The sequence below is a fragment of the Uloborus diversus genome, chromosome 3 (assembly GCF_026930045.1).
Source record: "Uloborus diversus isolate 005 chromosome 3, Udiv.v.3.1, whole genome shotgun sequence".
Taxonomy (NCBI): domain Eukaryota; kingdom Metazoa; phylum Arthropoda; class Arachnida; order Araneae; family Uloboridae; genus Uloborus; species Uloborus diversus.
The window spans coordinates 201,958,456-201,982,161 of record NC_072733.1 but is presented as its reverse complement, the minus strand read 5'-3'; the positions used below and the strand labels follow the sequence as shown (position 1 = coordinate 201,982,161).

The 23,706-nt window shown below is 33.2% G+C and overlaps 1 protein-coding gene across 2 annotated transcripts in view; it reads right to left on the bottom strand.

The window, feature by feature from the left end:
* LOC129219307 (DNA damage-regulated autophagy modulator protein 1-like) overlaps window positions 1–23,706 on the bottom strand; it is a 40,177-nt gene that overhangs the window by 4,588 nt on the left and 11,883 nt on the right. For both annotated transcript variants that reach the window (XM_054853656.1, XM_054853655.1), the window contains exons 2-5: window positions 4,681–4,818; window positions 3,696–3,763; window positions 3,440–3,585; window positions 657–825 (exon numbers count right to left, since the gene is read on the bottom strand). In XM_054853656.1, the coding sequence (XP_054709631.1) occupies window positions 657–825; window positions 3,440–3,585; window positions 3,696–3,763; window positions 4,681–4,814 (517 nt within the window). In that variant the 5' untranslated portion in view covers window positions 4,815–4,818. The remainder of the gene's footprint in view (window positions 1–656; window positions 826–3,439; window positions 3,586–3,695; window positions 3,764–4,680; window positions 4,819–23,706) is intronic.

Genomic DNA, 23,706 nt, shown 5'->3' with positions numbered 1-23,706 from the left:
AAGAAATTATTAGCTCAAACGTAGTGAAACAAATGCAATTATTTCATTAAATTAACTTTTTACATAAATTAAGCTTCAATTCGTAAACGCTTTCAGGCAAAAAATGTAGCTGGGGTAAATATGCGAATTCGTCACATCTATCCCGAAAAAAGTTCGCCTACTTTCCCTAACTCACTTTATTGAAATCAAGAGAATGGCTTCGAAAAAGTAGTCTAAATAAAACTTCATTTGTTTCGACGAAATATGGGCTACTCAATATTAATGAGTTTTGGAAATTCACTCCACTACTATAGGTTGTAGAAGAACATAACTACGGATATAAATATTTACTTAGAATACGAAAAAACAAATTTTTCCCTCACAGTCCACACTGTGTTGTAAATCTTATTGAAAACACACACAGTAGTACAACGCGTACATGGTCACGTGAGAGGTGACTCAGAGCTGCCAAATCAAAATCAGGAGAATTTTCTCTCGTTCACATATTTACCCCCTCACATATAAGACCTGGTCTGCCCTGCATTTTGCTAAATGATACGTAGATACATCTGTATCACAGAAATGCTCATTTTAAAATTTATACAGTACGCATTCATCCCACAAAAGATAAATAATAGAATATGTTGTAATATATAGCGATGAACATGAAAGGATACATAAAATTAGAAATATTACGCTTAAAATTGCTATAACCAGTCTCATCCTGGAAACTGTTGTGGTTTCTCGAAGTCTTAAACTGATCCATGCTTGAAAAATCATGTACAATACAATACAAACACACGTAATTCCAGCAGCAGTATTGTGCATTTGTGAAATAGCTGTAGTCTGAAAAAAAATCATCTCGTAGTAATGATGGTAAATTCAATAAATCTAAATCATACCAAATACCTTCTTTCTTGACATTAAATTGGACATGAGTGAAAAAAAGCTTTAAAAGTTTTTTAAAGGAATATAATTGAAAAACAACCTTACATAAATTGCAACATAAAAAAGCATAAAAAAGTATACATACTAGGAAATAAATTATTACAAATGATATTACATTAAATGTTTGGACATCATCATTGTTTACACCTCGTTCGTATACCCATAATTTTTTTACGAAGTATACGTAAGAATAAAGTGCACTTTACCTAAGTGTGAAACCGTGTGTTTTTCAAACAAGCCGTTAATAAAGTAAATTTTTTTCAGTATGCATTATACTTTCAGATGCGATATGAATAAAAGTTTACCACTGGTACCTTCCTACACAATGCATAAAGTCAATTTTAGCCCTATGAAGTTTTAACATTTCACCCATAGCAACTGTTTCAATAGTTTACGTAAAAACTTTAATAGCGATCGTTATTATAAGTAATAAATAAGTTTAAAACAGCTTTTTAAGCAAACGGTTCATTATAAACAAAAATGTTTTGAAAACAAAGAATTTTAATGATTTTTTTCGAGGTGAAACACATTTTTTGTTGAACATAAACTTATTTAATTTTTGAGTAGAGCATTATTTTTCGTTTATTTTTATAAGTTCAAACTACAACATTTTTGAATGTATTGTAAAATAAAAAATGTTTTTTAGAAGGCATTCGTATCAAGTATTGGAGAACTAACAGTTCTGTTTTGTCTAGTTGGGACAACAAATAAAAATCAATTATAAAAAACTCAAGCGAGAATTTTGGGTATGTTGAGGAGTTACTGAAGTAATTGTTGTTTCATAAAAACAACGACGAAGGTCCAAGTTCCCGGAGGCCAGAAAAAATCTCCTGTACTTGTCGACAGAAAGTCGAGAGAGGTACTGATTGAGGAAATAGAGTTTGAAAAACAAGTAAGAGAGTTATTTTTTGCAGCACTTCACCTGTCTTGATCTTTTATGATTTTGGAACTAGATCTTACATATTGAACCTTTCATAAAGAAAAGCTTCTAACTTTGTCGGATGTCTTTTCATCCATAAGCTCATTATTTTTTGCATTGAAAAAGGCGTTCCCTGTAACGCCGAAACACGTGTCTGCTGTAATTTACAAATTTGTGCTTCTACTTACGTTGTTTGGTCTAACTTTAATATACAATAGTGTTCGAATTAATTGGGACGAAGATATTTTTTCGTGGACTTTCAACTTGGTTGCCAGCACACTCCAGTGGGTCCCTTTAAGCAATTCTGTATGTCTTAATGTCATCTGGATGTCAGTTTTGACTGTTTAAAACTAGTCTAGATGAGAAATTGCGCAGATTGAAAAATTCTTTTGTTTGTTTCTGTGAGAGGAGAAAGTAACATTTTTCATTCTTTTATTTTGTGTTCGAAATAGGGATACAAAGCCTCGAGAATTAGAGGGGGACAACACTAAAGATAATCGTACTTAACAGGTCCAAATCCATGGGATAAAACAATATTTCCTGCGGATGGTATTAGAAAATCGAACTTTTGGCAAGTTCTCTTCTGACCAACAGTGACTCCGCTGCTGTCTCGAACAATGAATAACAATATCAATAGGTATTAAATACCTCATAATGTATTGCATAGTTTTTGTAGGTCTAATAATACTGTTTCAGAGTAGGAACTTATCCAATTTTGGAGTTTTTACTTTTCTCCTTCACATTTGCCCTTTCTTCTAGGAGGAAATGGTTCAGTTAAATGCATTTCTTCTGACGCTCGAAGAAGCTCGATTTTCTAATTCCAATCATGGAAGTAGTATATTTTACAGTTACATTGTTAAAAAAATCAGGAGACTTTTATGGTAAATATTACTGTAAAACGGAGTGTTTACAGTACTGGAAAAAAATTACAGTGAATTGTACCGATAAAAAATAAACGATTCCAGCGCCTGGACCATTGACTTACAGTGCGAAGTACCTAATATCGTATTGCCCTCACTCGACGTGTCCCGACCCGTATGGTGGGCAGCAAAGCCGCTTGCCAATCCGAAGGTCCCGAGATCGAAATCTGCTGCTCGCATTTTGCGTTTTTTAAATCTCGTTTATTCTACTGTAAAATTTTACAGTAAAATATTATTTTACGGTAAAAGTTACTGGCAAAACACATGGATGCCAGTAACTTTTACCGTATACTTTCAGGATTTTTTTTTAAATAGTGTATAGATGTGTGACTGTTAAGTACCATTATCTTTGCTAACTTTAAAGGAGTTATATCCCTTTTAGTGTACTAAAATGAACAAATGCAAAATGTAACTTCCTCTTCTTACAGAAGCAATCTGAAGAATTGTACAATATTCATAATTTTTCACCTAAACCAGTTCGGAGGAGTCAAAACTGACATTTAGATCGCATTAAGACCGATGGCATAGCTTAGTGGGACCTCATGGAGCTAGCTGACAATCAATTTGAAGGTCCGCAAAATAATATCTTTGTCCCATTTAACTCGAGCACTATACTATCTCCATGACTGGAGGGAAAAAAAGAAAAATAAAACTAAGAATACTATAAGCTTACTGGGAATGATGCAAGAATGACTATGGATACATTGGAAATGATTCCTAGCGTTAATGAAATTTTATTTATGAAGACATCGAGATCATTTCCTTTCTTGTTGGACTTGTCCTCGACTACAAAGTAGCGCATCGAAGTCGCACACAGACCTGTTCAAATAAAACATTATAGCAGTAAGCAATCATAAAATTGCAGATTAATATATCTCTCTAAAAAAGTCTAAGTAATAATATCAATGAAAGAAATAGAAATTGCTTACATAAAAAGCTTGCAATGACAATGAACAAAGTGAAGATGCCTGCCTCTGGAAAATATCCTCCACCTTCACTAAAAATAAATATTTTATTAAAAGTATAGAACAACTTAACTGCTTAGCATGCACCGAATCAAACTAGATGAATTTCGTAATGCGTTTTATATAAGCGCAATGTGATAAAAAGTAGCTGACAGAAAAAGTTTCTGAAAAAATATTTCAACAGAATTTTCCTGTTGAAATATTTTTCCTGAAAAAAAAAACCGGATCCAATTCTGATTTTTTTTTCTTTTTTTTTTAATCGAGTGACAAATAATATAGAGTGAAAAAAAAATGAATTCCTGAATTTCTAAGCCTCGTGGGGTCTTGAAAGTTACCGTTTAGCAACAATAGATCAGAAAATAGTTTTCTGTCCCCGATCACCTTCCGTACTCGCCTTATCTATCCCTTGTGTTTATATTCTGTTCTCGAAACTGAAAACTGCAATGAAAGGAGCTTTTTACGGTGATGAGTTCCCGTCACTCGAGCAGCAGCGGCACTAGTACCAAAAAACATTCCCAAACCTAAATTTAAAAAGTCTATGAAAAAATAAATTTACCGTTAAAAACGTTGCATTGTGTTTCACGGATCCCATTTTGCATAAATAATTGGTTACATATTATTATTAATTACATACATATTATCATGCTTATTTTATTCTACAGTGAAACCTGTGTAAGTTGACCACCTGCGGTGCACTACTTAAGTGGTCAACTTAAACAGGTGGTCAACTTACAGTGGTTGATTTATATAAGGGCTAATTCTGTGCCTGAAGAAAGCGGTCAACTTAGACAGGTGGTCAACTTGACAGGTTTTACTGCATCACTAAAAATGACGGTTATTTTTATTAATCCCAGTGTGTACAGTATTAGACACATTTAAAAGCTTCAATGTCGTAATGTTATACATCTATAAAATTAATTATTTTTATGATTAAAAGATTTTTACTTACCTTATATAAGGTACATAAGGTGAAACATGGCCATTTACTATGGCTATTATTACAGGAACGAACATTGCAAGTATCATTACACAGCAGAATGCTATTGGGATGTGATGCAATTTCTCCCAGGAATGTCGAGACATTTTCCTAAAAAACGCAAAGTTCATTTGAATTGAATTGATTAAAATTTAACGACCATTATTGAATATTAATGGCTGAAAGTAAACTACCATAAACGAAACTTTTGAGATGGTAAGCACAATTTTCAAATAATTCTTTCATGAGTTACAAGAAGCTTTGTTCAATCGGAAACAAAAATTAGTTCAATTTTGTTAAAAATATTTTTACATAACGAATCTAGCGAAAATCGCTGAAAATATCTATTTTTCAACTTTGTCAAGTTAAATCGCATCATAAGCTACAAGTTGACAAATAAGTTTTTCGATTATATTTTAAACAGCTTACTCGCAGTGGCTGATGCTCAGGGGGGGAGGGAGATTGGAGCGATCGCCCTCAAAAAGGTTCGTAAATTCGAAAAAAATCCGGGTTAAGGTCACAAAACTCCCCCCCCCCTCCAACACATCACAAAAAAATCACCTACAACTGTATTTTTACGACTTTAATTCCAAAAATTTTAAAGGGGAGAGTCCCTCAAGCCCCTCTTTCCAATGGCATCGAAGATCAAAGGTTTTGAAATTTTGCAGCTTCAATTTCGAAAAGAAATCGCCCGAATCGAAAACTTTTTCGAAAATGTCGTTACATTGTAACAAATTTCGGAAACGTTTCTGGATATATCGGAAACGTTTCCGAAATAGTAGGAATCCTTCATCCAATAGCGAACTCCTCAATATTCAGGAAGCTTTTTGTTATTTCAAGAAATCTAGAAGCGGAAGTGATGACGCAACGCTTCGAAACCTATTTTATCCTTCCAACTCGGGTGCCAATGAGTCGGAAATAACGAGAACTTATTTTTTTTCTTATCTATGGTTGCTGCAGTCAGCAACTGTTTAGCATTGGATTGCTTGTTATTTCATGTCTAGAGAGTAGTAAAATGTGTCGAAACTAATTTTACGTCTTTGCATTTTGGACTGCCCTTGATTTTTTAGATGATGTACGCAGCTATTAAGTTAGTTAATAACCATTTGCTTCTTTACAATTTCCAATGCGACCATAATTAGATATATATTGTGTGTTCAAGCGTGAATAGTTTCAACACCAGTGTTTATACTTAATGAAACGAAACCCTTTGGATTACTTATTCAGTTGTAATGGAGGTACTTAGATTTTCTTCCGCTCATGTTCACTTGTAAGTATTAATGAATATTTTAAAACATGTTGTTATATACATTTATATTTTTGTTGATTTGCATTTGATGAGGCTCCAATTGTAACTGTTTTTGGGTTTATCGAATTAATTTAAAGTTATCCTACATACCTATGTGCGCGGTGTACTATTTGTTGTAACTAACTGAAACTGATTAATTACGCAAAAGAAATAAGATTTATATTTGAGAAGCAATCACAGAAAAGTTATTTCGAAATACTTGGATGTACATACATTTTGGTTCAAAAAGAAAAAAAATCAATTGTTTAATTCATTAAAAATATGGTAATGCAAATATTTTCTAGTATTGTAATATGCTTCACAAAAAATGTGCCAGTATTATCTTTTTTTATTATAATTTATTCATTCATTTAAAAATATTTATACCATTAGAAAATGACCATGTTATCTATTAGTAAAAACATAGTTATGCAATTAATTCATCTGCTTATTCATTTTGTTAAATGTGGTTAACAATAAAAAAATTCCTTGACATTAATTGTTCCGAAAATAACATTTCCTTCGTGGATATACTAGTTTAATGTAGGACAGTCAGGAGGAATGAGTCAGTGGCAAAAATGGAACAGCTGCATTTACATGCCGAAATAAAAAGTAATATTATTTCATGTCATCGTTTTAAAAGTGATCATTTTTTAAATACTATGTTATTAATATGCAATGCACATATGGGGAGAAGACGAGGGGCGTTCACCACGCAGACTGTGCCATTGACATTTTCAAGGGGTTGCTTTTTTGTAAGGGGGGGGGGAACGCTTTATATCATTTTATGGGTGCACCATCACTCTTATGGTGTGGGGGGGGGGGAACTCTCGTACATATGAAATGGAATAATCATGTAATAGAGTTCAATGTTTTAATAAATAAAATATATAATGCATTTTGCGCACACTCTAAAAATAAAATCAGTAACCTATTTTGATTAAGTATCTATATTTGTGATAAACTGGAAAAGGGCAAGAACAGAAGAATAAACCCGAATGGTTCCAGCAGGGGGGACTTTGGTGTCATATTTAAATTCATCAATTTCTCTGTTGGTACTTTTCGGTACACTTTGTTCGTCAAAGAAATTGACTTGACGTGAACGAATTTCGGAACGCAAAGTGTAGGTAAGTTCTGTCAAATTTTATCCGAAAATAAAAGCTATCAAGTTTGATACAAGATATGTTTTGAAGTTCTGCATTGAAAATACAATATGTTGATAATTTTGTCTTGAAAATATTGAGAGAAAAACTGAAGTTTAATATTGTTTAACAAACAATCCCACTTTTGAGAAAGTACTCCCCTTCCCTCCCCCGACGATTTTGTGATTATGAATGAAATTACTATATTATTTCATAAATTTTCAAAAATTTATAACTGTGCATATGTTATGCTGTTAACCATGCTATTTGTCATTAGAAATTCAGAAAAAAAAAAATCCACGAATGATTCTAAAATTGCTCGTTTCATTGCTCTTAGATATGAAAGAATTGAAACTGATATGGCATGCAATACTATAGTAAAGAATTATTTTTTAGAAAAAATCACGGAAAAAGGATTCCGAAATTCTCAGAAACGTTTTTAAAAATTGTTTGGAGAATTCCGAAATACTCGGAAACGTTTTCGAAACTTTCATGAACCACAGCTGCACAGAATACTCAGAAACATTTCTGGAAATTATGGAAAGAGGATTCCGAAATGCTCAGAAATGTTTCTGAAAATTACAGAAAGAGGATTCCAAAATACTCAGAAACATTTCTGGAAATTATAGAAAGAGGATTCCGAAATACTCAGAAACGTTTTTGAAAATTTCATGAACCGCAGCTGCACGATATACTCAGAAACGTTTCCGAATTTTTTTTACAGTGTAATGAGGGCCTTTAATTACGTTTTTAAAACTTCAATTCCGAAAAAATTCCGGGAGAAAGTCCCCGATCTCGAGTCTTTTCCTCAACATCAATGAAGACCCACTAACATTACATTTTTGAAGCTCCTGACCCCATCCATTCCCTTAACGCTACCAAAGATGGCCAATCATCGCATTTCAAGGCTTCAATTTCGAACAATTTCCGATGGAAAGTTCCAAACCCTGTTCCTCCCTCTTACGTCATAAAAGATGGGTTACAACTGCGTTTTCAGGACTTCAATTTCAAAAAATTTCCGGAGAAGAGCCTCCATGTCCTCCCCCCCCCCATCTTTCAACACCATTTAAAGATCGTCTAAAACAGCGTTTTTGGAACTCCTACATCGAAAATTTCTCGTGAGAGGTTCTGAACCCCCATTTCTTCTGCTACGTCATCAAAGATAGCCTACAATTGAGTTTTAAGGCCTTCAATTTCGAAAAAAATTTCTGGGGGAAAGCCCTCGAACCCCTAGGTTTTTAGCATCACTAAAGATATCTAAAATTGCATTTTTGAAGCTCTAATATCAAAAAACGACTGGGTAGAGTTCCTGAATCGCATCCTTTCCCTTCAAGAAGACAAATATAGCAAACAATTGCGTTTTCTAAAATATACCCTTAAATTTCAAAAAAAAATCCTGAGAGGGACCTCCAAACCTCCCTTCCTCTTATTAACCACCAAATAGTCTAAAAATGTGTTCCTAACAAAAATTTTCGGGGAAGAGCCAGCAAACACTCCTACTTATGCGCGAATATTAAACAACTCAATCAACAAACAAATCCATATCATCAAATTTTATTCACAAATGCAATTTTAGTATTTTATTATGTTTGGTACGAAAACTGGTAAAAAGAGATGCCATCTTGATACTGCAACCTTTCTTTTATAAGGAAAACAAGTACAATTTGAAGACTTGAATGGCTACTGAAAATACTTCACGAGTCCTCAAACGAATCAAAAGTTAAAAAGTTTAATTTAAATAATGGATCCAGAAGATATATAAGTAGAAATTCCCTTTTCTTTTTTCATTTTTTTTATTCCTGTGTGTGTGGTACTTGAAACACTTATAACTTTTATTCAAGCTCTTTGAACGATATATATTACTCGTAAAAAAAAGAAGCTTCAGTTCTTAAAAACTTTGAAAAGAAATTATTCACCCCCCCCCCCTATAATGCATTACTCAATCGCTCCTCCCAACAGGATCGTCTGGATCCGCCACTCATTACTCGTCCCTTTAATTAGCTATAAAAAGAAAAATAAATTTTTCAGTTGTAGATATTTCAAGTTTTACATAAATACATTGCTTGAGTGGCACTAAACAATAAATAATATAAACTAAGCTAGATATTTTCTTATATCTTCATTTGTTTCGTTCATCTGACAAGTTTTCTCACACACCCCTTTGCATTTTTCTGCAGACAAACTTATTTTCAGGACTGAATTTTCTTCTTTATATTTTACTTTTTTTTCTCTTTTCAGTAATAATGTGCTAGGGTTGGTTGGGGTAAGTGGAACCCCTTTTGAGAGCAGTTAGTTTTTGAAACCTTATACAAAAGCTTTGAAGCAAAAAAAAATTAAACTTATTGTTTTATTTTGTCTTGGACATTATTAATAAACAAAAATTTATCATTATTTTCAAAAATAATGCTTTAAATATTCTTAACGGTTATATTTTTAAAAAAAATCAGAAGGGTGTCCCACTTACCCCATAATAAGGGGTAAGTGGGCCACTCCCCTTAAATTTTAAATTAAATCGAGCAAATCTAAAAAGGGGTAAGGGGTATTACTTGATAAAGTATGTAAATTTTTAGTATGAATTATTTTTTTTTTGTAAATGCATCCATTTATGAGATATTTACTGTCTTTTGTATCTGTATGACGGAAAATTTTAAAACAAAAAACAAAATAATTATATTTGTGAAATTTATTGAAATCCTATAGGCACGTTTTTTATTTACATAAAGATGTGTTTAGTAAACGTAATAAAGTTGACAGAGATCAAGTTTGGTAAATTAGCTAAAACTATAAGTTGAAAACGAAATTGGAAAGACTAAATGGCTGTGTTTGTTTAAAGTTGCCTAAGGAAGAACTATTATGACTTCATCCTTAGTAATAATTCCAAGATCATCTGCACCTGGCCAATAAAATGTGTCACTATTTCTATTCGTTCTTGAAAACTCAGCAATATTTTTTAAAATTTGAATCATCAGCTTCTAACATTAGACCTACATAATACATTATGTTTTTCTTTGAAGTAAGTTTCAAAAATTCATGATCACCAGCTTTGGCAGTTTGAACCATCCAATTCTTACTAGGTCATCACAGTTGTCTTGAATTTCAATGACACAAATATTTTATCAGAGTTGCTTTTGTTTTTAAAATCCTCAATTATGGTGGGACCCACTTACCCCATAGTGAGGGGACCCACTCACCCCTTATAACGAAAATTTACGGGGTAAGTGAAACCCTTCCTCTTAAACACTTATTAGCAATATTTTGTACAAAATTCTTGTTGCTGCATTCACTTTAAGTTAAACTATGCGTGAAATTTCAATGATCATAAAAAAAATAATAAAAATCAATCTGGTAGCACTTTTTTGAAAAATAATATTTGAACTCGCAAAAAAATATTTTAGATTTTTTTTTTTTTTTGGACTAAGTTCTATGACCTAGAAAAGATTCTACTAAACCCAAATGTGTGCAAATAACATGACATGATCAGTGTACAAAAATATAAAATCCATATCCATATTTTAGTTTTAGGGGGTTGACCCACTTACCCGAGTGGCCCACTCCCACAACCAACTCTATATTTTTCGTAGTCTGAACAGGACGCGCTTTTGCTGACAAAAGTCAGAACATTATTAATTATAAAAATAAATAAATAAATTAGCTAAAAACCAAAGTAAATATATAAACAATTTTTAAAAAAGAAAAAAGGGGGAAAATGGAGCGTGTAAAATTGTATCCAACTTAAAATTATGCTTCTTAAATTTATGCTTTTTTCTTTTGTGAATTTTTAATTTGGATTAGTTCTTAATGAAGACAAGAATTCAATTTGAAAAGAAAATCGTGCATTAAATGTACAACGCCTTGAAGTTAGTCTTTTACCACACTTTCAGTCCAAAGCACACACATTTTTGATTAGTTTATGGAGAATGTAGAGAAATACGTCACGTATACGACTCTCATTTAAAGAAAATTAAGGCATCATACGGATTAAACATAAAATTTATCGTTGACATAAAAATTATTAACTTAAAGTAGTCATTAAATGCATCAAAAAAGAATCGAAGCACAACAAAGTGTCACTTCAGAATGCACAGAGATGGACAATTTGAGCGCAGTCGCTGAGGGTAACTTAAATTTTGTGCCGGTTAAAACTACCGACACATAAAATTCTTAAACATACTTTACCTAAAATGAAACGTAGAGGGTCCAGTGCTGCAGTCTCTCGGCAAGGTTATGAAATAATATTCTACTTTTCATTTTATGAAAAAAATAAATAATAAATTGTAATGTAGCGGGATGTGGGGCAAAGTGAAATAGTTAAGGTAACCTACGTTTTTCGAAACGTACAAGTTTTAAATTTGTTCTGAAAATTTCTGTACATAAAGAAAGAACAATATATTTTATAATAAAACTTGGATCAAAACATTATTTTTTATTTTTGGCGGTGAATTTGTACCTCTAAAAAAAGGTGGAAATTTTTCACTTTTTATTTTCATAGGAGCAAAGTGAAACATGAAATATATATTTTTAATGAAATGTTTTCTATTTGATCATTAAGATTATTTTTTATAAAACAAATGAAAAAAAATAAAAGAATGATTGAATAAATGGAAAAGAAATGAAGCAATGAACAAATAAATAAGTTAATAAATGAGAAAAAACAAATCAGTTAACGAAATAGTGAATGAATAAGAAAATAAGCGAATGATTAAATAAATAAGGGAATTATTAAATGAAGGAATGTAAATAAAATAATTAATAAAGGAATGCATAAATAAGTTTATGAAGGATTGAATATGTAAATGAAATGAACTATTTCACTTTGCCCCCACCCACCTAGCTCAGCATGGACTTGACTAACTGTAAAAGGCATTTAAAATAAAAATAAGCTTTAATATTAGAAAAATAAATACTGCACTGAATATTAGTAGGTCTCAATTAATACTTAAAATGTTGGAAACAAGAACTTTATCATTTAATAATAATAAAAATATTTTTTTACTAAAACAAAATATTGTAATATGAGTATAAATTTTTGAAAATTGCTTGCATTATCATATTCTTTGATTTTCAGAATTAATATTTTCTCGACTGGAATAGACTACATGTGTTACTACATAGTTAAAATATTAGTAGACAGGTAGCACTAAAAGCAGAGTAAATATTCTACCATTTCACTTTGCCCCACATTCCTCTACTTACCTAATTGTACCATTCAATAATTCTGTAGTTACCATTTGGAGGCAAAATCTTACATTAAAATACAAAATATATACGTACGGATGTAAACTCTAAAACTGTAAATGCCCTCTTAAACAGAAGGTACGTATATGCATTTTCAAGAATATCAAATATATATATATATATATATATATATATATATATATATATATATATATATATATATATATATATATATATATATATATATATGAGGCCCCTAGTTTCAAAACCGGACACTTGTAGAAAACCAAATTTTACAGGAGACGTAAAAGTCCGGTTTTGAAACTGAGGCAGACCTTCCCGCCCCATTTCAAGAAGGAAAGAAGCGGTTTTTGAACCTAATATTGAGCAGGCAAATAGGCCTTATGATTCTCTACAAGATTAACAAAAAAAAAAAAAAAGAAAATCGAATTTTTTGCAAGTATCCGGTTTTGAAACTAGGGGCCTCATATATTACACTATATGACCAAAATTATTGAGACACTCTCAAAAATTCACATTTTTACGGATTTCTCTAAAAATAAAAGACTAATTGCTCTGCAATTTTTTTCACATACGAAGTATACTCTAGCTGTAATTTTCCAATAAAAATTAAGTCTACTATTCATTAGGGGACGAACAACATATTGAGGAATAAAAAAAAAGGTTTTGACCATTTTTCATTGTGAAAAGCTGGGAATAGGCTATAAATTTCAGAAATAAGGTCAAAATCTATCCAGAACTCATTTTTATATTTTCTGAAAGTATCTCTTCTACTCATGGAGATATAAGCATTTCTTTCAGATGCAATTTTTTTTTTTTTGAAGGTTTTCGGCTAATATCACGCACAGTTTTTCGTCAAACATTACTAAACTTTCAGAATATTTGACAGCATATTAGAGAAACATAATAACATTTGAAGTTAAAATACTGAGAATTTAATGAAATATGAACGTTTAAAGTAATTAATTTTTCACTGCGCATGCGCGAAAGATAGCAATTTATAACCTTCATAATCGGAAGCTCAGATATGTTCTACACATCTCATAAAAACCTTGATATCTTTAAAATCTAAAAAGTTATCAGCGATCTAATGAGCCGAATTTTGATAATTCTTGGCTAGACGACGAAACGTGAGGGATTGATCGCAAATAATCCGTTCTTTTCATGAATCATTTTGCAACGATAGCAGGATAGTGTTGCCAGTTTGCGAACGACCCCTTACCTTTCGTCACCTATCCAAGAAATATAAAAATTCGGCTCATTAGATCAATGATAACTTTTTAAATTTAAAAAATATTGAGGTGACATTTTTTAATGAGTTGTAGAATATATCTGAGTTTTGAACTATAAAAGTTACAAATTGCTATCTTTCGCGCATGCGCAGTGAAAAATTAATTGCTTTAAACGTTCATATTTCATTAAATTTTCAATATTTTAACTTCAAATTTTATTATTATGTTTCTCTAATATGCTGTCACATATTCTGAAAGTATAGTAACGTTTGACAGAAAACTCTGCGTGATATGAGCCGAAAACCTTCAAAAAAAAAAATCACATTTTTAAAAGAAATAGCTTATATCTCCATGGGTATAAGAGCTACTTTTACGAAAATATAAAAATAAGTTCAAGATAGGTTTTGACCTTATTTCTGAAATGTATAGCTTATTCCCTGCTTTTTATAATGAAAAATGGTCAAAAAAAATTTTTTACCCTCAATTTTTTGTTCGTCCCCTTAATGAATAGTAGACTTAATTTTCATTGGAAAATGACAGCTAGAGCATACTTTTTATGTGAAAAAAATTACAGAGCAATTGGTATTCTATTTCTTGAGAAATCCGTAAAAATATGAATTTTTGTAAGTAACCCAATACTTTTGGTCAAATAGTGTATACATATAAACAAAGTAACGTACCTAACGGGGTCTGGTGCCCCTGGCAAACTTAAGAAATTGCGTCCCTCCGCCCGAGGTCACCTCGATGGGAAGTTACCGGAGGTCACTGTGACTTCCGATTTTTGGGAGGGGGGGATTTGATTAATTGATTCGACAAATTAGGAGAAATTATTGCAACTTTAATATTCTTGTTTTCTTTTTTTTTTTAAAATTGTTTTCAATTATGCCAAATGTTTCTTCGCAGTAAATGTTATGTATGCATATGTGTGCATGCTCGAATTTTATCATTCGGTAATATTGGTATTTCATTCGGCAGATTGAAAATTTTACCTTTCCCTACTGCACTTAGTTAATAAATATAAATAATGTACGTTCTTGAATCAAATGAGAATAAACATTTTTCAGTTCCGTTTATAGTAATGTATTTATTTTTTTCTAAACCACCTTTAATTTTCAAAAGAATTTGATTCAAACCACTAGGAGAATGTAAAATAAACATAGTAGTTCGCACATTTACTAAAAGAAAGAAAGAAACTTTACATTTCTTTTAAAAATGAAAACCAAAGCATTTTTAAAAAATCTATGATAATTAGGAAAGCGAAGCAAATACAAAAAGCATTGCTAATCAGAAATTTACTAAAAAGCACGACCATTTGCATACAAGCAAAGAAAAGTATTACGTATTCACTAATTAAGACGTCTGAATATTTTGTTCAAATAAGACTTTTTATGCTTACATTACAGTAAGAACAAACTTTATTACAGTAAGAACAAATACTTGGCCTAAAAAAACTAGACACTTGAAACGATACACGGCAAATTGTTGCCTACTCCCCGAAAAGAAGAAAAAAAAATGGAATCATCCGACATAGAATGCCCTCCACCACTGCGCCCTGGTATACAAATTGTGTGTATAAGTCTTTAGCTAACTTACTGAATCGGAATAGAATTTCACGCCATGGGTAAAATTCACCCCCTCCTCCAACTTTTTTTTATTTTCTTTTTTTGTGAATTAAGGATAGTTTCATTTTCCCCTCTAGCTCTTTTTCTTGCGAGTATTTTTTTTTTATAAAAGTATTTCTACTTATATGATCATTTCTTTAAAAGTTTTTAAAAAAATCTTTCTTTTTTTTAATGAGTCGAAATGCTGTCCCCCAAGTTGCTGCGCCCCTGGCGACAGCCACTTCTGCCAACCCCTTGGTACGCTACCGACTACAGAAAGTCCCCGCTCTTGATAAAATTCATAGATTTATTTAAGAGAAATTTTTAAAAAATGTTCAAATAATGAACAATTTATATATTCAGTAAATTACCGCCCATTTTAAATGAACAATTTTTCAGCAAGAAAAACCGATTTCGATCGCAAATCGAAAACGCTTGTAACCAAGGGTAAAAATAATGTATTATAGTGTGTTCAAATAAACAAATTATACCGCTGTCCGAAGTTAAAGGTCAAGTCTGTTTTTTATTTTTGCATTACGTTCTCGCTGCTTGGGTCATTCTTTTGATTCGATTTGCGGATTTTAATTACGCTGCTGAAAGTGTTTTTCACAAAATGCGGTATGTTCTTTTTTCTGCGGGTTTTCGAATGAGAGTCGAAAAATCTTCTATTCCGAATATTTTCTTTCTCATCACAGGGTACTGTGTCCTGAAAGTGTTTCAACTAAACTTCGGACAGTCTTCAACAGTAGCGTACCTACGGGGTCTGGCACATATGGCGAACATAAGAAGTTGCGTCCCCCCCCCCCCCAGGGTCGCAACGATGGGAAGTCACTGGAGGTAACTGTGACCTACCATTTTTTGTTCTTCTTTTTTTTGGGGGGGGGGAGAAGGGGGCACTTGAATAATTGATTCGACAAATTAGGAGATAGTATTGCAACTTTAATATTCTTATCTTCTTTTTAATTGTTTTCAACGATGCCCAATGTTCTTTCGCAGTAGATGTTATTTACACTCCTGTTTGTGAAAATTGCAACATCATGAAGAAAGCATCATAGTTGAATGAAATTTAATACACTGCTGAGTGGTAATGGTACAAATAAATGATTACATTTTCAAACCAAACAAACAATAAAAAGAGATAGAAATTAGTATTTTGTGTGTCCACCACGCGCCGCAATAAGAGCTGCTACACGACTCGGCATGGAGTGAAACAAAGTTTGAATATCTACCTGCGGAAGAGTCTTCCGTATTGTTTGTATGCGCAACCAAAGTTCGTCTGTAGAAGCAACAGGAAGAGGTTCACGAGCGAGACGCCGCCCAACGAAATCCCACATATGTTCAATCGGTGACATATCCGGGGAATATGCAGGCCAAGGAAGAATCTGTACCTGCTGCGAATCAAGATAGGATTCGACAGCCCTGGCGACATGTGGACGGGCATTATCCTGCTGGAATACAGCCCCTGGCAATCCTTGCAGGAAAGGAGTAGCTTGGGGCTGTAAAACTTCGGTTATGTTGCAGGTACTGTTCAAATTGCCCACAATTCGTAGCAGTTGTGATCGTCCATGATATGCTATGGTGCCCCAGACCATAACTTCGGGTGTCGTCCACTGTGGCGTTCGATAATGCACTCCGGAATGTGCCGTTCACCGGCATAGCGCCTGACACGAATTCGGCCATCATGGTGCCACAAATTGAAGCGGGATTCTTCAGAAAAACGACCTGCTGCCAATCAGCACGCCACCTCCTATGCACATTGGCCCATTGTAGCCGCAGGTAGCGAAGGTTTTGCGTGAGAGGAATCCTGTATAAAGGAATCCTTGCGCGCAGCCCACGCTGCAGCGGACGTCTCCGAATTGATGAAGCACACAATGAAACACCTGTAGTTGGTGACCACTGTGCTTCCAATTGTCTAGAAGAAGCTGTGCGGTTCGTCAGCGCCATACGCACCAGGCGTCTGTAATCGCGAGCTGACGTCACATTTCGGGGTCCACCCCCGGATTTCCGAGCTGTCCGACCCTCGTCCGTCCACTGCTTCCAAAAACGCATGATTGTGCCGCTGTTACGCTGCACACGAGCGGCTACTGCACGATAAGACAATCCAGCTTCAGGAAGGCCGACGATTCTGCCCCGTTCAAACTTCGAAATTTGCTCAAATTTCGCTTTCTTTCGTCGAAGAGGCATAGTAAAGATTTAGTTAACGTTTACTCTAGCACATAACCACCGATAATCATACACGCCTCGCTACAGCTGTCTATTTATATTCGGTTCAATCCGCCGTTCAGAAGTCGCTGCTCAGCATACGCATGCGCTACTGGTCTGCGATTCTAATCATTTGCATATCATGCCCTACTTTACATTTCCTGCATTTTTCATTTCACTCCCGTAAGTCCTTCGTGGTGTTGCAATTTTCACAAACAGTAGTGTAAGTTTTTTTTGTGCATGCTCGAATTTTATCATTCTGTAAAATTAGGATTTCATTCAGCAAATTGAGAAACTTCCCCATTCCCAAAAATGTTAATTCTTCCCCCACCATTTCACATAAATTCAATAAAACCAATAATATTAACAATTCGTTAATAAATATAAATAACTAGAAAGTTGCTTGTCAAGGTATGACGGGTGAAAATTGCTTCTATTCTTCTACTTTTGAACGAAGCAATTGCCTGTTTGGTGATATTTTGATTTTTGAAGTTTTAACCCTAACTCTAGTGGATTAACCTTAAACTCCAGCGAATAACGTTAATTTTCAACTTCTTTTTTGATTATTCATTCCCCTAAAATGACTATGTTAATAGTAAAACAGTTAAGTGACCGGATCGAGTTCAGTCTTGTGAAAATAAAGCATTTTTCAGTTCCGTTTTTCAAAGCAGAAAACATTTTAAGCTTTTAATAGAATTTGTTTCAAACCACTACAATAAGCAAGATTTATGCATTTACGAAAAGAAAGAAATCTTCAACATTTTCTTCAATAAAAATTAAAGTTAAAATATTCTATTATAATTAGGAAAGCAAAGTAAATACAAAAAGCATTGCTAATCTGAAAGTGACTAAAAAACACAATCATTTGCATACAGGCAAAATAAAATTTCTATATAACCGATAATTAAGACCTGCCTATATTTTGTTCAAATTAGACTTCTTATGCTTATATTATTTTTTAATAAGAATAAAAAATTAGGCTAAAGAAGAGCTATACACTTCAAACTATACACGACAAAATGTCGCCCCCTCCCCGAAAAAAATTGGAATCATCCGACAAAGTACGCCCTCCACCACCGCTCCCTGGAATACAAATTGTGTGTAAAGTCTTTCGCTAACTCAGTAATTAAAATAGAATTTCAAGCCACGGGTAAAAAAAAAAGTGGTTTTTTTTTTTTTTGAGAATTAAGGATTACTTCATTTTTCTTCTTGTTATTTTTCTTGCGAGACTTTTATATTTTTATTTAAAAAAGTATTTTTCTACTTAAGTGATCAATTTTTTAAAAAAAATAAAGAAAAAAATAAATAAAATAAATAAATAAATAAAACAAATTAGTTTCTTTTTTAATCAGTCGAAATGCCGCCCCCTGGCGGCTGCACCTCTGGTTTGAGCCACTCCTTCCAACCCCTTGGTACGGTACTGTATATATACACTGTTAAAAAAAACCTGAAAATTCAGGTAGTTTTCTGACTGATTTTAACAGAATAGTTCCGTAATGCTTCAAAATGTATTTTTTCCTTACAAAAACGTAAACATCCCGACGAAAACGGAATTTTTCCATTTCTAGGGTTGCCGCTGTGCTGTACTTTGCTCCGATTAGTCTTCAAGTCATGATAAACATCACTTATTGATAGTGCTTATTAATCGCACTGTTACATTCTGCTAATTAAAAGCATATTTAGAATAACAACTCAGATGCTGTAGACAAAATACATAGCTTGCTATTTCATGTCTGGAGAGTAATATACTCGTATGTCGAAATTGTTTATAAGCATTTGAACTTTGTAGGTTTGGAAAAATGTTCGCGCCATTTTTAGACTGGCAGATGTGTTTTGATCGCCCTGGTGATTTGATGTGGGTTTTACCGAGTCAGTATTAGAATATTTTTGTGGTTTTAATATTTTGCTCAATACTTTGAACAATTCTATTCGTTAGTCATATTGTGTGCTCTAGCAGTGAGAATAGTTTAAGGATCTCGTGTTATCAATTTAAAATAAAGCCTATTGGATTAGCTGTATCCAGATGCATTTAGCACCGCTGGTCATATGTAAGTGTTGTTGAATATCTTTGTACATGTTAATACAAATGTATTTTCCTTGTTAATATGCATTTGATAGAATTCCGATGATAGTTTATTTAGAATTTATACAACTATTATAGAGTTATTTTTTATTGCTCTTACGCATTCTTGAAAGTTAATACACTAAATGCCTATTCGTATCTATACCGGAGATTATCGTGGGTGTGCGAGCAACATAGGAAAAATCACTCTTCTTTGGGGGGGGGGGGGGGGATTCGCTTCACAGTTTGGAATACTGAAAGTAACTATTTTAAATCTCTAAATAAAGGTGTATTGTTGATCTTTAATATATACAATGAAAGTTTTGGCTACAATAAGTACTTAATTTAATTTATTAAGATCTTATCCAACAACTTATTTGAGATTATTGCAAGTTTCTTGGAAAAACAGTTCGGGTAAAACGAACTGATTGATATATGCTTAAGTAATAATGATTATGTACTAAAAATCTACGTTGCGATTCCAATGAGTGAAAAATTTGGATATCATTGGGGGGGGGGGGGGGAATGTAGCATCTGAACCAAAAATTCTTCACATGCATGTCGATGATTCTGTTTTTAAACACAATAGATATGCGGTACTCTCTAACAGGTATATTATTATATGATAACGTCAACCTGCTTTTAATAGCATTTTATTTGACATATTCTGCAAATAAAAATATCATATTTTTCATGTATGTTTTTCCATGCCACCCCAGACAATGTACGACGAAGGGAATATCGAACAGTATCAGCAGGGATAATTGGTGTCCTATTCAAATCCATCAATTTTTCTGCTAGTACTATTTTGATTAATTTGACTCATCTGAAGTTGATATTAAAAGTTTTGGTCAGCAAATGGATGCTTGGTATGTTAGGTAAGTTGTCTCTCCAGATGTTAATTTAAAAAATCTTTGAGTAACAAATGCAAATAAAAAAAAAGTAATATTTTTAGAACAGTTAACTATATCTGTATTATATATCATTTTAAAGAACTAAATTTTTAATGAAACGAAAAGTCAATACTTGACATAGCTTTTTAAATATTTTTTTTAAATAAAATCTTTTTATATAAATACGGGAAAATGAGAAATGGAAAAAATATCGCAATGAAAAAATAAGGGAACGTAAATTCTGTTAAAACACAGAAAGATCGTAAATGAACGGAAAAATAAGAAATGGAATTTTCGTTCAGTCACGAGAAATTTATAAACGGAAAACTACAACTACGGAGAAATAAGAAATGGAACTTCTGTTAAATCACGGAAAGTCATTGAACGGAAACGTAATATTTACGGCAACTTTGCTGCCGGTACTTTCTCCGTTATTTTCAGGAAATTTTTTTAACAGTGTACATGTATCACGGGACGCAGGAGCGTCCCCGCCCCGCCAAGGAAACCAAACGTCAGCAGCCAACAGAAGCAAATCCACCACCAAAGACGAAAGAAAATAAAAGCGACCAAGACCAAGATTACACGACAGAACAAATCGAGGTTTTTTGGGTTTTTCACTCCTCTGTATCTCAGCCCCATGAAGACCCCCGGAGTTGATTTTTGGTACACTCAATCTCTAGTGGCCCCTGACGCCGTAAACCAAAATACAATCCCCTGGATCATCAGGAGGAGGAGGTATTAAAGTTATAAAATCGCTGTTCCAAAAAGTTTTCGCTTTCTTTGACAGGGCTACAGCCCCAGACGAAAAAAGGAATCAGGCTGAAATTTCGCATACACATTCCTTGTGTCCTACTGATGTCCTTTTGTGTCATTTGACCCAAATCCCTTTCCCCCCCTCGTTTTTACCCCCCAAATTGTACCTTCCCGGGGTTCTATCACAGCCCCCCGGGGGGCTACGGTAATGATTTTTTGTATACATATTCTTGGGGGGCCATTGAGTACATATACAAAAATTCAACCCCCAGGGACATCATTGGCCGGAGTAACTGAAGTTTGAAAATCACTAATTTTCCCTAAATTCTTATGTACTTACTCTCAGCTCATAGGGCTTGTTTATCTCGGACTGCAATTGCAAGGTTAGAACAGATCTAACAGTTATTCCAAAGTTGTCTTAGGAAATGAAATTCAATCAAGACTAAAACATATCCAACAGTTGCAACTAGACGTTAAATCGCGGATATGACAAATTTGCCACAGCGACTGCGCATGCGCGCAGACTTATTCATTGGGCTTTCTGTTTTCAGATTCTATGTTGTTCGTTTATACTTAAGCAGAGAAACAAATTAATGAATGAGATTAGAATGCTGTCCTCCCCCCCCCCTCCAAAGTTTTGCCGATACGAAATTTCCTTCCCCTGTTTTTCAGTTTTGATAAATTTATGGAGGGAAGAAATTTTAAATGTCGGCGTGAAACTGGGGTTAAACCATTACAATATTTTACGTGACAAATTATATGAAACTGTACGCATATGAGTACGGCACATATAACTTTTTAATTGAAAGCGAAAAATAGCACTTTTTTATTGGTTTGCTTATTTTCTAAATTAATGGATTTTTCACAAACAACACACAATGAATTGAAAATATATGAAATACGTGTGTGGATATCCGTGCTTTGCAGTAATTTGTTAGCTGAAAAAATGTTTGCAATTAATTTAAGCAAGACTTTTAATGAGTTGAGTCCGCGCGCTATGGCAAATTTGGGATATCTGCGATTTGACATCGAGTCAAGTTGTATAATGTATAGATCTTCTGACACATTCAAATTTAAAATATTTAATGGCTTAGTTTTTTTTTTTTTTTTTTGCTAGGTGATAACATGCGTTATTTCGTTTTTTAAATGAACTTTTAAACAAAACTAGGTATTAAACAAGACAAAGACTTCTATCAAGAAAAAGATAAATCACCAAGCAATTAAAATTATCCCATAAAACGTAAAATAATCCACGATTTAAGAAAAAATGTAATTAAACAAAAAGTGAAAAGCTGATTAAAATAGCCCTCAAGCTGTAAAACATTTAAAGAAACCTTCATGAAAATGCTGAATAATCTGTCAAATAAAGAAACTGTAATAGAATTTATTGCGAAGTTGTAAAATACTCGAAAACAATATAATTTAAAATATAGTATTTTATTATCCAAGGAGTTTTCTTTGCAACAGAGAGGATACAAGGATTGCAATAAAATTTAAACTGCCCAATTCTCGCAAAATGAACATAGAATCTTAATAGTCAGAAAATAACTTGACGTAAAATTAGGCTAGCCATTATTGTTCATTAAAAACACAAAACAGCGTTGTTTCAATTGAAAAATTTCTGACTTGAAGTTCTCAATTCTAAAAATACAGACAAAGTAATAATAACGCAAAAAGATGTGATATCTCATCAAAAACAACCCTGTTGTAAAAATTTCCCTGCCAAGAAAGCCTTTAACTTTTCCGCACAAAAGAGAAAACCTGCATCCTAAACCCAAAAACCCTCAGCCATAAAAAGTTATGATATCTAGTTTGCCCGCCAAGTATCTGCCAAACTATCATCCTCCCTCTTCTCCTTTTTCATCACAGCTACTTCCATTAGAACCTCCTCCCACCTTCAACTCCTCAGAAATATGGATAGATCTTTTAAATTTTTTATCTTGTTTGGCGGGAAGCTTCTTTTCAAAGTGAAGTGGTTGTTCCGTGAGCAAAAAGCTTCCCGCCAAACAAGATAAAAAATTTAAAAGATCTATCCATATTTCTGAGGAGTTGAAGGTGGGAGGAGGTTCTAGTGGAAGTAGCTGTGATGAAAAAGGAGAAGAGGGAGGAGGATAGTTTGGCAGATACTTGGCGGGCAAACTAGATATCATAACTTTTTATGGCTGAGGGTTTTTGGGTTTAGGATGCAGATTTTCTTTTTTGTGCGGAAAAGTTAAAGGCTTTCTTGGCGGGGAAATTTTTACAACAGGGTTGTTTTTGATGAGACATATATATACATGTATATATATTGAACATTTGCAACTTGTTGGATGTCAATGTAAAAACTTTTCCAAATTTATAAAGAAGCATGGATACGATTAATTTCAATTTTTTAAATATTATTTTTAAAATTCCCCCCAAAATGTAAATAAATATTGTCAACTGAGTAAAACATACATTTTATGTCCGTTTGATTCATAGACTTATGTAAAAAAAAATAGTTCTGTAGTCATGGTATTTTAGACAATAAACACAAAAATATTAAGCGTTTTAACGTCATTAATCGAGTTTCCCCAGTTTAATGTCAAAGCAAAAGCAGACCCCAAAAGCAGGTTAATTGTTATTCAAAGTAAAATTCGTATGTTGGTTAC